The following is a 16978-nucleotide window of genomic DNA, read 5'->3' as shown; positions in this document are numbered from 1 at the left end:
TTTCAGAGATTTATTGTTTTTTTTTATATATATATATATATATTTTTTACAAGGAGTCAATGGTTTTTTGTTACATTAACAGAAAGATTTACATCGAGTCTCCTCCGGGTTTGTTGATGTGTATGTGCGTGAGAGTGTGTGAGTGCATTAACTACATCCCATCTTTCATTCCTCACGCAGGTCCTCTGAAGAAGAACGCAGCTATCGCATAACTGTCAATGTGCCGGTTCAGCACGACACTCACGTCCCCTTCTCTGTCTTTTTTGTCTCCAGTGTGCAGGGCGGGCTTCTACAAATCTACGCTCGGGAACGTGGAGTGTTCAAAGTGTCCGCCTCATAGTTTCTCTCACCATGAGGGGTCGCTGCACTGCGGCTGTGACAAAAACTACTTCCGTGCCGAGGGAGACCCCGCCTCTATGGCCTGTACTCGTAAGTGTGCATGCGTATGCGCCTTTATGTGTTTATACAGTCGACGGTTGGGTTTGATATTATACCATATGATGAGCTAATGGTGTTCTGATAGGATGCACCACTTCTCGTGTTAGTTCTATATCAGATATCTCACCAGAGAAACCTTACAATGTGGTGTGGGAGGATTTTTTTTCTCAATAGACTATAAGACATGCAATAAAACCTGTCTTAACCCCTCCTTGAAGAGCTGCTGATCCCCATTAGTTTGGCTGTCATCAAGTTTTAGTGTTCCATGATGCTCTAAATGCTTTCAGATGTTTTTCACACTGAATGATTTTAAGGGAATACCATGTATGTCTATGTAAATCTTATATTATTGTGCTGTATGACATAAAAAGCTTTCTGATCATCAGTAAAACACTCACTAAATTCAGAAACTTCAGAATTACATCTAAGATTATCTTTATTTTTTGGTAGTGTCAGTACAGTTCAGTGTATTTTCCCAGTTAGTGTGATCTCAATTAACACCGCATTCCTACACGTCATACAGTTGAAGGCTGTTATAGCATTGTGCAATTTCCCAATTCCTCAATAAAAATAGCTTACTAATAGAAAAAAGAGGATTAACATTCTTTACAGTATTTACTCAAAAGGTCACGGAAGCTACGGCTGCCCAAAAACTCTTTATCACCTCTACGCGCTTCATACAAGATTCTCTTTTGTCTCCCTCTGATGCAAATGGTTTGCAGATGCAGATGCAGATTCCTCCTGCAAGCCTTCCAAAATGCATTTCCCGTAAAAACTATAAATCACTGCATTCCCTGATGTCAGATTATGGATACATCCGTTACTAAAAGGGCTAGGGAGGGAAAGAAAAAAAAAAAAAAAGAAAGAAAAAAAGGCTCTCACCGTGTGGAGAACAGTAGAAAGTACAAATCAACGCCCACAGCCAGTATCCTAATTAGAAAGACAGTCACGGCAGGTCTCTGCTGTGATTATCTCAACACCATCTTGTCAACTAGGCAAATTTCACCTCATTGGGATAGATTGAGCGACGCGAGGGCTGCAAATGAATAGATAAGTTGTTAGAAGATAATGATCATGGTTATCTCAGAATAGGGATTTCACTGTTATCAGCGTGGTAGAGGTTGTTTAGAATTGACTAAAATTTTGAAAATTAAACTCAGAGAAATAGTGGGGAAAATTACATGCAACCATACTGTATATCCTTACGTATCCAACAGGAGACGTTAATCTAACAGTTGTCTTAACAGTGCATACAGTATAGTTTGTCATTCCACTAATTAAAAGTGCATCAGTGCATCCGCCTACATCCCAAAGCATTTCCTCCAAATTAGCAAAAAAAACGCTCAAAATGTGCCGATCCCCCCTCTCGCCGATCATCACCGTCAGCCTTCTTAGAGACACTGTGAAATCACCGCTTTCACAGCTTTAAGTTTTAGACCCTGCTGTCATCTGTGGTGATAAGTGGGAGGCTGGAAAAAGTGCAAACAAAGAACGGTCAGTGCATACGTCCCTTTTTTGAGGGATGGGAGATTACATACACATCCTCAGTTCTTACGCGCCGTAATTCATGTCACATGTTAATCTCGATGTCTATGTATTATTTTGACATTTGGAATTAGTATATGATTGCCTACATGTGTACATGTGCATGCCTTTTGCAGGTATTATTTGATGTGAGTTACAGATCCAAACGTTTGATGTGGTCAGTGGAGTTGGCTGTAAAGGTCAGCCAGAGGACTGTCAGGGTCAGATTAGTAAAGAAGACAATACTGTCTGACTTTCAAGAATTCACAGATTAAGGTGACATATAGTATACATTCATAATAAAGGATACTGTTGATGACGGGGGATACAGAAGCTATTCCCTGTCTGTGTCCACCATATTGGGATATTGGAAGTAATAGATCTTAAAAAAGCATAAATTGTGTTCTTTTATCATAACTTTGAATAGTTCTAGTATTCATGATTATTGCTTCATATTTTCATGATATGCTTTTATAAACACGTTGTAATCGGATATGGTTATCAGATTCTTTAATTGGTTTTCTGGAGCCTTTTTTTCCTCATATATAGATTTAGAAGTTTTAGAGGTAATTTTCATATAAAAGCTGGTTGTTACAGTTGAGATATTATACTGTCTTGGAATTGCAAAACTTAAATTGTGAGGCATTTTTTTTGATTTCTGATAACAATAACATGTCTTATTACATCTCCAATTTACATTTCTGAGACTTGCAGACAACCTCTCCAGAACTAAACATTTGCTGTATTTTTTTTAACTTTTTTATTTCTCTTGCACAAACACAGTCTAAAACTGTACTGCAGATTACTTCATGGCAGGAGCTAGGCATAGCTCGGGAGTGAAGTAAATTGTTGTCAAGTCAAGCAAACCAAACAAAGCATTTTATCTCAAGACTCAATTCACTTCAGCCTCTCTCCCTCCTCCTTATTTGGCAGTTTTGTCCTCCGCAGTCATAGCTTTGATATACAAATCTGGAAATATTCAGAGAGATCTGTTTGTAATAAAAAGTTTTAACTTTTATATGTCAGTCTGAGTTTGACAGAGGCTAACATTTTTTTGTGAAAGAGGCTGTGTCATGCCCCTCTCTTCTCTTACTGATCCAGAAAGTGAGGGAAAACAGATGCATACTGTAGTACATACACACTCACATTAACAAAACCTGGATAATACCATCAGTAAACTACAACGACAGAGGTACTTGTGTATACATTGTGTAGCATCTATTATGATAATTTGCTTAAATGTAGAGATCCACACTCCACTTTTTCTGCAAAAGTCACTGTGTTCAGACTTTTTCAGTTTGTCTTAACTTTCTTACATGCAAGCAAATTTTTGGTACACTACTTTTGCAATTTTAAAACCCCATAAAATAGAGAGTTTCATCCTGGAAAACTGTCACTTTCTAGAAAAATTATAATCCAATGTGGTGACCTCATTTAGACACGTACACAAACTTCAACCATCATAGCCTTTTTAGGAAATCCTAACCTTTTGCCCCTTTCTCTTAATTGATCCCATTAGTTCAGAGTTTGAATGATCCCTCACCTATGCTACGTATAACTTCTCAGAACCGTATGAGAAGTTGTACTTGGAAATTGTTTGGAATAGGGCAGGCACTTTCAAAAAATACTTGGCAGGTGATTGTATGAATCATCTGTCTATCACCGTCTATCAACATCTTGCCTTACGAGGCAGCTGCATTCGCAAGATCATGCGAGAATCCTCACAGGACGCTGATTTGTCCGAATCACCGTCGGTTTGGACGCAAAGACGTAACTTGAAGCTTGACAAGAAGGATTCTCTCGTGATGTTGTGATGTTGTGAATCCAGCTGCCTCGCAAGGTAACACTTATGCTGCCACAGCATCATGTCGCAATAGGAAATAAATCACACCAAAGAGGTAAAAATACCATTTAATTGGGCCTTTAATTCTTGAAGTTCATCTTACATGCTGTGTTTACTGTACTTGGCAGATGACTCCTACTAAATGATAGTTGATACTACTTTTCTTCTCTCATTTTCCTCCACTCCCCCTGTCTTTGCACCGTTCCCTTTCTCGTATCATTCTTCAAACATTTTCTCTCATCCTGTTTATCCAATGACCTCTCCCTCTTCTCACCTCCATCTCATCCCATTTCCTTCTCTCCTCTGTCTACCAGGCCCTCCTTCAGCTCCTCGAAATGTGATCTCTTCCATCAACGAGACTTCAGTCATACTTGAATGGAGCTGGCCGGAGGACACTGGTGGCCGCAGGGACATCACCTTCACTGTCCTCTGCAAATGCTGCCGTGGTGGGGGTGGGAACGGCAGCAATGGTGGCACTCAGCGTTGTGAGCCTTGCAGAAGCAATGTGCGATTTCTACCGAGATCCGCTGGGCTCCACAACACCACGGTGACAGTGGGTGACCTGCTAGCCCACACCAACTACACATTTGAGATTGAGGCGCTGAACGGTGTGTCATCGTTGGCACCCAAGATGAGGCAGTACGCCGCTGTCACCATCACCACCAACCAAGCCGGTGAGATGTCACAGCAGATGGTTAGAATGAAAACGGCACTCAGATAACCAGACAGGCATACTCACAGAAATAACTTTGAACCTTTGAATGTTATTTAAAAGCAGGTTTTCACTTCAAACAACCCACTTATCAGGTGATTTTGTTGAGTAGTGGCACTTGTGGAGCTGAAGGTGTGTTTGCAGTGAGGAGCAGTGTATATTTATTATTCCAAACTGCACTCTCTTTCTCCCTCTCCTTAAATACCTCCCTAAATATCATTCTCATATAATACACTAGCCTCAAGACGCATGTGCTCAAACATATGCACTCCAACCATCAGCCCTGGACATTTACAAGGCGATCCCAGGCCACTATTCTCTTGTTTAACAACTGGGATCGGATGTCTTCCGTCTTCACAAAATAAAAAAAATGTAAAATTCATCCTTTTTAATAGACACTCTAAACATAAAGATGGGGCTCCTAAAACTCCCATCAATCTTTTATACAAATATCTATCCACACATCTAGTCCAATAGAAGGATAAGGAGACAAAGGGAAACTGGATCTTTGAAATTCCAAGTATAAAATAAATCTAGCTGCAGTAGAAAGTGCCAAACCTCAGAAATCCCTAACTCTAGCAAAGAATGCACAAAGGTCTCACTGTAGTCAATTTATTCTGCTATTTCCCCCTCTCTCGCTTTACTATTCTCTTACACAGTTTGCCTTTGTATTTGTTAATGCTTTTGTGTCTGCATCTCAGCATTTTCTTCTCTTTTCCTCTCAATGATCGTCTCTCTCTTTGGTTTTCTTTTCTCTTTCTCTCCTCATCTGGACACAGGATCTTTTATTTTAATCAAATCCAACTCAGATTCCTCTATTCTCCTCTCTGTTATGAATTCCTCCATTTCTCTGTAGGGTTTCTCTGTCTCACTCTTTGTGAGGTGATTTGACGCCTGGAGCGTAGTTTCTGAGCAGGGTGAACAGACGGGAGTTTCTTTCATAAGTCATCATGACTCAGGCAGGGTGAGACTTATACACTCCATCACATAGATGATGTCAAAAGCTGTTGATTTAACCAGAGGAGGTCACTGATACAATGGAACTTATTGTGCAAACATTATGTTTGTTTTCATTTGTATGCACGCATGGAGATTCTACCTAAGAGCTTTATTTCATAAATATAGAGTTTCTTTAATTTCCAAACACTGCTTTCTTTTAGAGGACAATGCAGTCACCCTGTGAATTTTTCAGTTTCTGCAAGGTGAGGATCCTACAGTATATAGCTTTTACTTTAGAGTACTCTGAGAATGACTCAAGTGCAAACTTACAGTACACACAATATAAGAATATACTGTATAGCTGTAAGTACGTGTATATGTGTAAGTCCTCTTGTCAACAGGACAGCATGTCAACATGCAAATGTGAAAGGTTGTGTGTACACACAGTACATACACAGATACACATATTTACACACACATACTTATTTGTATGAGGTGTCTGCTGTGTCTGTTCCTCTGAGTCATCACAGCAGGGTTGTATTATAAAGTGCCAGACCTCTTTAAAATGACGAGACAGGGATTAGTAGTACATGTAGATTTTGTGTTTGTGTGTGTTTGCTTGTTTGCATACAGTATGTGCAGACGTGTTTATACTGACGATAAGTTAAGGACTCGTATCATGTGATCACATATGAGGAGAAAGGGCAATGGGGAGGTACAGTTTAAGTAGAGACGATCCAGATGAAAAAGACAACATGGTTTAGGAAAAGCTTCTGAGGCTTCTCTTAGTAAGCATTTTAATCTGTATGTGGTTAGTCAGAGGGATTCTCTCTGAATATATATTAGATTTGAAGAGGGCTTATCAATGCTAAGAGGGCTGTTGTGTGCTCTGAATATTGAAAACCATCTTTAATGTTTGAGTGATCATCAGAAGAGATGGATCTTTACATATCATTGATCAAGCACACACAGCTACAAGCAGATACACACACACACACATAGAAGCACAAAAACACACAACTAACCACCATACACACCCTCCCATACCACACACACACACACACATACACTCACACTCTCTAACAAATATCTCAGCCTGCAGCTGCACACTCTCCATCAGCCTTGAGAGTTTACAAGGATTAGGTATGTCAGTGCACTGGCCCCACCCAGATACACACTCTCTCTTTCTCTCTCTCTCACACACACACACACACACATACACAAACACACATACTCACACATACAGATGCCAAAGCTGTTAAAAGCTGGATTAAGTGTTTCCCTGGGAAGGAGCAGTGTGCCCTGGCTGTGCTGTCAAGGTGCTGTCAGATAGCTCTCTTCCTCTCATCTCCTTTGCCCTCCACTCATTGTCATAGGTATGCTAACAACAGAGTAACTTTGATCCACATTTAGAGTAGTTTAGTCCGGTATCAACAGCCTGACCTATAGCTGAACCTGGGTTTGGCAGAAGAAAACTCATGCACATACAACAGTATACATACATGCAAGGGCAAACCCCTTCTTCACCTGCCTGCAGATCTGATGATGCGGTTATTAGTAACCACAGAGAGAGGAAGTGAGGAAACTTGTAGATAAATGTCTACTGTATATTTTATCAGTTGTTTCCATCACATCAATATTTCATCTTAGCTACACAGCATGTGTTCACATATCAATAATGTATTCATACAAAGTCTGGAGGTGATGATCAATAGCCGTGTAGTCCAAGAAAATGCAAAACAAAACGGTGTGATTAGAAGATGGGAAATGCAGAGAAAATAACACTATTTTTTTTTAAACTACTATCACATCTCATAGTCCACTAGTGTTGTACTGAGGAGATCGATGTGTTCCCACAACTGCATGCCCCTCAAATCACACAGGTGAATAACACTGAAGGCCAGTTTTTAAGGCCATTATCGGCCTGGTATGCTATATCAGTTTTACAGTTATGCCGCAGACAGAAACAGAGACTGACAGCAAATTAAGTGCTTGGCAATAGATATGCACACAGAGAGAGGGAGAAGCAACGAGAAGGAAAAGGAGGAGGAGAGGAACTTGAAGCTGCCTCCAAGCGGCTCAGACACAGTAAATCATTACCACCATAAACCACAGAGCCAATAAAAAGCACAGCCTTACCCCGCTATCAGAACCAGAGGGAGAGGAGGAGAAGAGGAGCAGGGGGTATGGAAACAGATTCTCCCCATCTGGATTCATTACAGAAGAAAAAATAACTTCCCGCGGAAATACACACGAGTATATGCACGGAAAGACAAAAACACACACACACACACACACACACTCTCACATAGACACACTCCGCAGCTATATAATCACAATCAACTAAGGCTCGAACATTTCAAAGACAAACATGTTTTTTCCTGTGGTCTAATAAAATTAAAAGTCGATGCCTCAGATGCCGAGCTGGCCCCGGAGCTGCCTGGCAATTAGAGAGCAGTAAAAAAGGGAAATGAGAAAGGGAGTGAAGAGGGAGACAGAATAAGGGAGGGGTGCAGGACTTGATAGAGGGAATTACTAGATTGGGACCATGTGAACTCCCTGAGGCGAGGCAAGGCATTGGTGAAGGATTGGCGAGGAGGATTGGCAAGGAAGAAAGCACCAAACCAAGAGTGATGGGGACGGCAAAGAAAGAAGGAAAGGGATATAGATGGTTTGTCAGGTTTCCAATGAATGCAATCCTTTTTCGAAAAATGCAGCTAAACAATTGAAGTCCTCGTGATGCCAAATCCAAATTTCAAAGGCATTTAAATTGCCTCTTCAGCAATATAAGCAAACTAATGTATATTTTATGTGAAGTTGAATAGATGATTGAATGGGAGTTTCAAATTCTCACTAATTCTATACATAGCTAATGTAATAACCAAGCAGCAACTGTGGTTAATGCTGCTTATACCAACTACCTAATTTTCCTATATTTAACTGGAAACATGCATCATTATCTTCCCTCTAGAGAGCTTTTCCTAGAAAAGATCAAGACACCCTTTTAAGAATCATACATTTCAAAGTTTTTATTCAGTGCTTACAGTTTCAAGTATGCTTAAGTTATGTTATATATAGTAGTATAATAGTGCCATAAACATGTAAAAACCTAACATTTCAAGTTTATCTTTTATTGGCTAAATCATCTGACCTAAGCCCATGTTTGCATTAGTGTACATCATCTCGTTCCTCCCACCGACCCTGGGCCACAGCCTTTAATGTGGCCCCACCGGGCAGCAAACTCAATTAAGCTAACAGGAACCATAGACAATTGCCAGGATGCAACACCGGGAACTGAACTTCCATTGAACCTCTCTATAAAGGAACTCACTCTCTGTCTCTCTTTCTCTCGGTTTCTGTCTATGTCTCCCGTTCAGCTCCCTCTCCAGTAACAGTGATCAAAAAGGAGAAGACGTCTCGAAACAGTGTCTCTCTGTCCTGGCAGGAGCCAGAAAGACCTAACGGCATTATCCTCGACTATGAGATCAAATACTACGAAAAGGTTGGTGCTGAAAATATCACTGTCAACACTTTACCTCATGTGCCTTTGAGCAAGGCAGCATCATAAGCTGCACTATGTGGTGTTCTGTGGTTCTCTCCACTCCTGATGTTTTTTCCTCATTCTACCTCCTCACTCCTTTTTCTCATTCCCTTCTTTTCTTTTCTCATCACCCCACCTTTCTCCTCTCCTCTTCTTTCCTTGTTTGTCTTTTTGTTTTCATTCCTCCACTCATACTCCTGCCCTCCTTTCCTTATTTTCACCTCCCATCTCCTCTTTTCATGTCTCCTTCTATCTCTCATCCTGTCCTCTCCCCTTCACTCCCTAATGGAGACAAGTTTTATGGCAGACAGTAAATGTGTCTGTGGGGTCGCTCATTCTTCTGTGAGGGGAAATTAGTGCAGAACGAATTACACTGGCTTTCAGCACCAATGCTGTGCTATGGCTGACATTTGATGGTGAAATTAGCCGTGGATGCGAGTTTAATCACTCTGGCAGATTCAGTGTGTGTATGTGTGTGTGTCCCAGATCACGGTTTGCTTGAATGCCAACGGTGGCCCCTAATCTCTTGATTAGTAGGCCGACAGAAGCTGTTTCCTCTCTAAACTCTGTTCCCTGCTCAGCCATCCTTACCTAAGATGTTAAAAAAAGGCTGGAAAACAGTGAGGGGAAAAGTTAATGACTGATACTGGGTCAGAGCTCACTGCAGATATAATTCTCAACTGTGGTTTTTCAATCGCACAGACATGCTTACACATCACAAATGCGTATTCTTTAAAAGACGACAGGGAAATGAATGAAGAGGTGGGGTTTAAAGGAGAAACTGTGTGAAAGACTTTTATAATGAAAAACCACTGGGCCTTTGCACTGATCCCTGTTAATCACATCTTTGTTTAGAAATGACACCCAGGGACAGACACACTAACACACACATACGCACAAACCAAGTTCCCAAGAGGATTCCCCACAGCAGCCATACATACGCAGGGATTTTAAACTCCATTACAAAAGGCTTCTCCATGCAGAAGAGCGAACTGGGACACCCAAGGTTTCAGGCTTCTTCCTGTGGCAGGCAGAGCGATGATGAGGGCGTCCGACATGCCAAAGATCAAGGCCATAGGAGGACAAATCCACCACACCGTGACTCACTTATGAGACAGACAGAGGGATTTAACGACATACATACAGACATAATTGCATACACACATAAACAGGATGGTGAAACAGAACACAAAAACAGAGAGATTAAAAGAGAGAGCTTTTAGCAAGAGGATGTTAAAACGCGCTGCATCAGCCAGACTTTCAGCTTATTGTGTTTGTGGTATTCTCTGTCTGTATTTACATGACTTTAAGGGAAACATACACTGTGTACACCGTCATGTAATCCAATATCAATTTACCAATGACTCAATTTTCTCTAAATGTGGAAAAGTGAACATTTGGCCAACAACACTTCTACATAGCAGATGGAATACTTTGTGGACAATTTTTTTTTTTTTTTGTTGGTTAGAAAATCAAACAACTCTGTTTTGTGTAAGACGTAGCACAAGGAAAAGTAACATTTTGAAAGTTGAGATATTTCATTAGTAAATCAACAAGGGCTTTACTAATGTGAGCTCTAAAACGAGGTAGAATAAAAATATTATTCGTCACAAGTCATTTAGTCTCATAGTACTGTAAATCCTAACTGCTGATTGGACTTTTCATGCTTAAAGTAACGCACCGGTTTTGTATCACATTTCCTGTCTACTGATGAAGACATAGACTTCATAATCTGCTACGTGCAACCAATAGATCATTTCACTTAAGTGCTCCATACGAACACATACATTACGTTGAGTCAGTGCAGGCTCCATAGTAACACTAAGTGAATCATTTAGCACATCAGTGGCATAAATAACCTTCAGTGTTACATGGGAGGAAGTGGGAAGTTGGTTAATTTACCACAGACCTCTAATTGAAGTCAAATGAAATGAATACTGCTTTAGAAATGAGTGTGATTATAACATTCCTTTTGAAAGATGTTTAATTTAAAAGGAACTTAATCTAAACTTAGGTAAAAAAGAGTAGCTACAACAGAACATATGTTACGATTTGATAGATACATTAAAACTGTGGTAAACTGTGGATAAAGTCAAAATATACAGCATATAATGAAAGCAATAGGATTTACTGTAGGTGTTATTCTAAATATGGTTACACTAGATATTGTTCAAAAGAATGTTAAGCTCACTATAAAGTCACTAACAATAAACAGATTCGAAGGTCTAAGGGTTGATGGATCTCAGTGGTGAACTGAAATATTACAGATCTCAAATATAGTTACATTACAGTAAACTATAAGGAGGTTCATGATATCAGTAGCTGACATGGCTCATTTCAGGACAACCCAACCAGACCATTATTTATTTTTTTAAATCAGCCTCATCTTTTCAGTCTTTTAACTCCGAGTTTGCCCCATGCCCATATTGCTCTATACACAGCAGCACATACCATCAGCTAAACTGCCCATAGTGCTTTGGGCTGTTCACTTCCTATGAATCCTATGAATGGGAATTCTTAGGGAATGTTCGGTGATATTCTTGGGAATTCCCAATCAGAAAGCTTCCCAGAAGAAGAGAGGTGTTTCATCTTTGGAAATCCCAATCCCAGGCTAACTATATGATCTTCATGTCGCTTTAACAGGCTAAGGCTACTCTACAGGCGATAAGGCATTTCCAAGTGCACTTTGAGAAAATAGAATTTGTGGGAATACACTTCGCTGATTGTTTTTGCATGTATTATCAATGCAATCTAGACAGCGGCGAGAGAGCTTCAAATCCACTTTAATTTGGGCTGTTTATTTAGTCTTAGATGGAAGGAATGCTGGCTGAAACACTGTATTTATAAGACTTCTGCTGTACATCTCCTGTTTTGGGGTCTGTATGCATTTGCATCTGTGTGTGCGCACATGTGTGTATGTGTGTTATACAAGCTATAATTTGCTACAGCTTTGTTTAGATTGTCAAAGCAGAACGCAGCACGGAGGCCATATTAAATTCTAGCAGTGCCCTGGTGAGACGCACACACACACACACACACACACACACATATGATTGGATAGTCCACAATCACATGGCTTGTCAGGCTGTAGCATGCATAGAAGAGAGGTGGGCGACCTAAGTTTCTATCTCTGTCTCTCTGAATCTCATACACACACACACACACACGCACACACACAAAGGTGCTTGTGCCACACCTGTGTGTGATTTTCAGGGGATCACATGCTGTCCTGAGCGCTGAACGGTGACAAGCTGCGAGTAGATTTATAGTGGTGATGAAGAATTGTCCCAATGCTGGTCTGGTGTATCAGTTACCTCCTCACACACATACCAGTTTAAAAAGCTTTGTGCACCATAAAACTCTGATCCACTCCATTAATGGGTGTGAAGTTTCCTTTGGATACTGTCTGTGTGTGTATGTGCAAGTGTATGAGCGTTTATGCCGTTGCCTTTTAACAATGAGTGCCTGTTAATAACTAGGTCTATAAAATCAGGATTTGACTCTGCCTGGACATGATTTGGCCTTGGATGATTTTTATGAGTCTGGCTATGTTACAAAACATGTAGCTCATTTTCAGCATTGTTGAAGTCATCCCTAATAGGTTGTCATTAAGATTTAAGATCGGCCTTGTTCTAGTTTCCCTCTATTTAACAGTTTCATTGAGGCAATAGCAATATGATTGCAGGCCAGTCTCATGGATGAGCTCAACAATTCAAAAATCACTGTTAAAGCAATTATTTAGCTTCCCTAGATGGCTTTTGTACTACTTCTGTACATTTTAATGTTAAATAAGGTAGGCTGCCACTATTTTGTTGCCAATCAGTCTTATACAGTATGAAAAGCAACTTCCACCAATCAGGGTTATCCTCAAAAACATGTTGCCTGATGTAGTTTAATCACATTTATGGCATCTTTGTTTAAAGTAATTATGTCAACTAAGATTGAAAAAAAACATTTTAGTTACTATATCTATAAGCTTTTTTTCCCTCAAATAATCATATAAACTCAAACATATATTTTTGATGGGCTACTTTATATCTTTTCTCTTCTTTATCTACTTCCCGCCCTCTCATCCTTTCCCCATCGTTTTTCTTCTTCCCACATCTGGAAACGATGTGCTGAATGCAGACCCAGTGTGTAAATCCTCCTGTTGTTTTATCAGTGGAGATCAGTAGGAGAGAAGTCATAAAATATAAAGGGCATAATTCATCAGATTGGGAAGAAAGCTGCCAAACTGTCTGGGATATTTGTGTGTGTGTGTGCGTGTGTCTGTGTGTTTGTGAAAATTTGTACATATTGTATAACGAGTTGTATCGGGCATATTTTATATGTATGTTGAATTCATAAGTAGTTACAACCACGTATATTTCATTCCCCCCTGTGTGCGTCTGTCCCTTTGTCTGCCTTCTCTCGCAGGAGGAGCAGGAGACCAGCTACACCATCCTTCGTGCTCGGGGTTGTAATGTGACTCTGAATGGTTTGAAGCCCAACACTGCCTACCTGCTGCAGATCAGAGCTCGCACCGCTGCTGGATACGGAGCCAGCAGCCCCAGTTTCCAGTTTGAGACCAGCCCCGACTGTAAGCTCAGGCTTTTATTGTAAATACTCCTGTGGTTGAAATATGGTTAGAATGATATGTGTGTTTGCTGATCAATTGCCTACTGGCCTTTTATTGATAATGATAATGGCGCCATTCTCATTTTAAACCACATAAGTATGCATGTTATTTTTATCCTGGGTTTCAAAGAAGAGCCTTTGTCTCCAGTGGTCTAATGGCTGTTTCGAAAGCTTTTCTGTCCTGGCAAGAACAACAGTCTTGCATTGTTGAGGGACATTTTTCCACACAAATTTGAATATCTTGGGATTTACTGGCACAAAAATATCAGCTGTAGTAACAACAAACAGTTTTACAACAGCACTGGTCTTCAAAACCCATAATTGAACCTTAGCAAACTTGTCATGTGTCATGTTGTCAGCTTTTACTGTGTATCCTCTTGAGGGAACTTAGCAGAATATTGCATTAAATTTAATAAATATTTGATATTGATGATATAGATGTTGAAATACATTGGACGGTATTTGATGTGTGTTTGTTGTCAAAAAAAATTCTACTCAATACCTGTTGCTCTCTGTCTTTCAGCAGCCTTTTCCATCTCCAGTGAGAGCAGCCAAGTTGTTCTGATCGCCATTTCCTCCGCTGTGGCCATCATCCTGCTCACCGTGCTGCTCTACGTCCTGATTGGCAGGTCAGACCACCTGTCACTTAACTGAATTCTCAGTATCGTGTCCTCCGATCACAGCAGTTCTTTTGCTCTCTCCCTTCAGTAGTGCCTGACAGTTAATTGTATATGTACTATACTTTATGTATGTGTATTTCTCAGAATGATCATTTACCTGTGAAGACCACACACTAGAAATTTTAATGTTTCACCTAATAGAGTTCCCTGAACTTCTTCTCTGTATTTCTTGTAAAAGATACTGTAAGGGCTGTATTTAGGTGTATGAGTGAGTATATAGGAGAAAGCAAAGAAATGTTAAGTTGGCAGTCAGTACTGTTCAGAGAGAGTATAAATCAACGGCTCATTATAAGACTTACTGATCCTCTCTTGGCTTATAAGAGCTGGGATTACACATACACACACACACACTCACACAGCTCTTGCTAGCTTCCAGGCTGGGCCAATGGGTGAAGTTTTATTAGATGCGGCAGTACTTCTGACCTCTCTCTGTTTGGATTGGCAGGTTTTGTTGCCACAGCAAATCCAAACATCCTGATGAGAAAAGACTGCACTTTGGCAACGGCCACTGTAAGTACTGGATTCCCCCTTGCCTGCTGTAGTCTGTCCTCTCTCCATTTTGCAATTCACTGAGTATAAATCCAAATAGGTAGATGCATTATAGATAGTTTGACTGTTTCATTTGAGTAGGCATTTCTTTCTCACAGCATTTTCGCACATCTAAAACAACAGCGGTTGTTTTAGAAAAGTTATTCCAAGCTTGAACTGGTTTTCCTTTGATTTTGGTTCAGTTGGTTATATGAGAAGCCCCTAATCGGACCAAGACCACGTTAAGAAGAGGTTTCTCGGCCCATTTGCAAACTAATCCTGGAGGCTTTATTTGGGAGGAGAACAAGATCAGACTGTTTTCCCAGCCAGCTACAACAAGTACTGAAAATCAAGGGTCAAACAATCTCAAATTATTGGTTTTTACTCCAGAAAAAAACTCCTTTCCATTTGTAAATGTCTGACCAGTAAGGAAAAAGTCTCTTTCATACAATTTAATGTAAAATGTATGACATGAAATGGGACCATTGTGTAAAAGAGTAAACTTATCCCTTGATATGGACTATAGGTACATCAGGTTTACAGTAAGAAGTACCCTACATACTAAAAAGCACTGACCCAGCATGGTCAACTTACCTAGCACCCATGGGTAGAATACCACCTGTATTGATCCAGTAACACAATGGTTATATCAAAAATAACTGGGTCATTAGTTATCTCAGTATCATGCTGGTGGGTCAATTTGTAACTGAGTGATGCAGAGTGATACACATGTATATACTCTATTTCCCAGCCATTTTCCGTGTTCACCATGCTTGTTTTGCGTTGCTTGTTCTCCATTATCCATTTACGACGTGTTATTTATTAGAAATACTCCTACCTTTGACCTTGACCCAGGCATTAGTCCCAGAACTCCCAGAGGCACTGAACCGCGGCTGTCCATTGCTCCATGAGTAGTTAGAATGGGTCACATGCATAGCATAAATTTCCCTAAGGGACTACTAAAGTACAACTTTATTACTTAAAGGATAGGTTCACATTTTTTCCAAGTGTGTCTTAAAACAATACTCATATGCCCATATGTACACTGAAACAGTTTTTGGCAGCCGGGATTATTCCTCCTACCCATACTGGCTTTGAATAGTTAGTCAGAGATGTGAGACAAAATCCATCGTCTTCTTTCTGAGCAAAAATGCATCGTCAAGTTTAGCTGAAGCTAATATGAGGCTTTTGTGGTCAGATTTGGAAACATCAAATGTGTATCTTCCAGTTTTTTTTTTAGTGTGAAATTTCATATTTGTGTCGCTATCACTCCACCACAGCTAAGCAAGACACACTGTCTATGGAAATGCAAAAAGTGTGAGAAAAAAATATGAATCAAGAGTTTTACTCAACTTTAAGTGTCTTTATATCTATTTATTTGTTGAGATTTAGTTTTTGGCAATGTTTTTAAATGGCCATTAATTGATGCAACCTGCTCTCTCCTGCTGCAGTGCGTCTGCCGGGTATCAGGACCTACGTAGATCCCCACACATATGAAGACCCGAGCCAGGCTGTGCACGAGTTCGCCAAGGAGCTGGATGCCTCCTGCATCGCCATTGATAAAGTGGTGGGAGCAGGTGAGAACAGACAAACCAGACTTATGTATCTCCTTAAAAAATCTTACTTAACTGCATGTAAAAAATGTAGGTTATTCAGTTAAGCATGAATAATCTACAATTTCTACCTCAGAACCTTTCACTTTGTTACTCTTTGAAGCTCTATTTATGTGACAAATGCGCACAACACGAAAATTGAGAACATGCAGAGCTCCTGCATTTTCATAGCAGCAGCAGGGTAGTTTAAGTGTGTGCCATATAACGCACAGCTGGGAATGAGAAAGTAATGCCCCAGCTTGAGGTCCCCTCTTCCAGGCTCTATAAGGCAGAAGAAATGAATAAATGAGTGTAAGGTTGCTCTGGTTACCTTCAGTTGGTTCATTTCTCCCTTTCTTCTTTCCTTTCACCATTTTCCTCCATCCATTCCTCTCTTTCTTTACACTTCCGATTTTAGGCAGTTGGCTCTAATCCCGAATGAAGTCTAATGATTGCGACTGTAAAACCAGCTTCAGTTTCTTTTCAGTTTAGAGCCATACTGTAGATTGATAATATCATACTGATAATGTTATTGATATCTTCACAGCTATGCAGCAAGCTAAA

General features: G+C 40.2%; 1 protein-coding gene across 6 annotated transcripts in view; it reads left to right on the top strand.

Moving 5' to 3' along the window:
- epha3 (eph receptor A3) overlaps window positions 1-16978 on the top strand; it is a 103340-nt gene that overhangs the window by 55230 nt on the left and 31132 nt on the right. For 4 of the 6 annotated variants that reach the window (XM_067603267.1, XM_067603265.1, XM_067603263.1 and 1 more), the window contains 7 exons: window positions 274-429; window positions 4120-4479; window positions 8834-8958; window positions 13414-13576; window positions 14138-14243; window positions 14740-14804; window positions 16274-16399. In XM_067603267.1, coding sequence (XP_067459368.1) covers window positions 274-429; window positions 4120-4479; window positions 8834-8958; window positions 13414-13576; window positions 14138-14243; window positions 14740-14804; window positions 16274-16399 — 1101 coding nt within the window. The remainder of the gene's footprint in view (window positions 1-273; window positions 430-4119; window positions 4480-8833; window positions 8959-13413; window positions 13577-14137; window positions 14244-14739; window positions 14805-16273; window positions 16400-16978) is intronic. The other 2 variants (XM_067603264.1, XM_067603269.1) reach the window with 2 other exon arrangements.

The sequence above is a fragment of the Thunnus thynnus genome, chromosome 11 (genome assembly GCF_963924715.1).
Source record: "Thunnus thynnus chromosome 11, fThuThy2.1, whole genome shotgun sequence".
In the NCBI taxonomy this organism is placed as follows: Eukaryota; Metazoa; Chordata; class Actinopteri; order Scombriformes; family Scombridae; genus Thunnus; species Thunnus thynnus.
The sequence above is the reverse complement of the archived record's forward strand: the minus strand, read 5'-3'. Positions and strand labels throughout refer to the sequence as shown.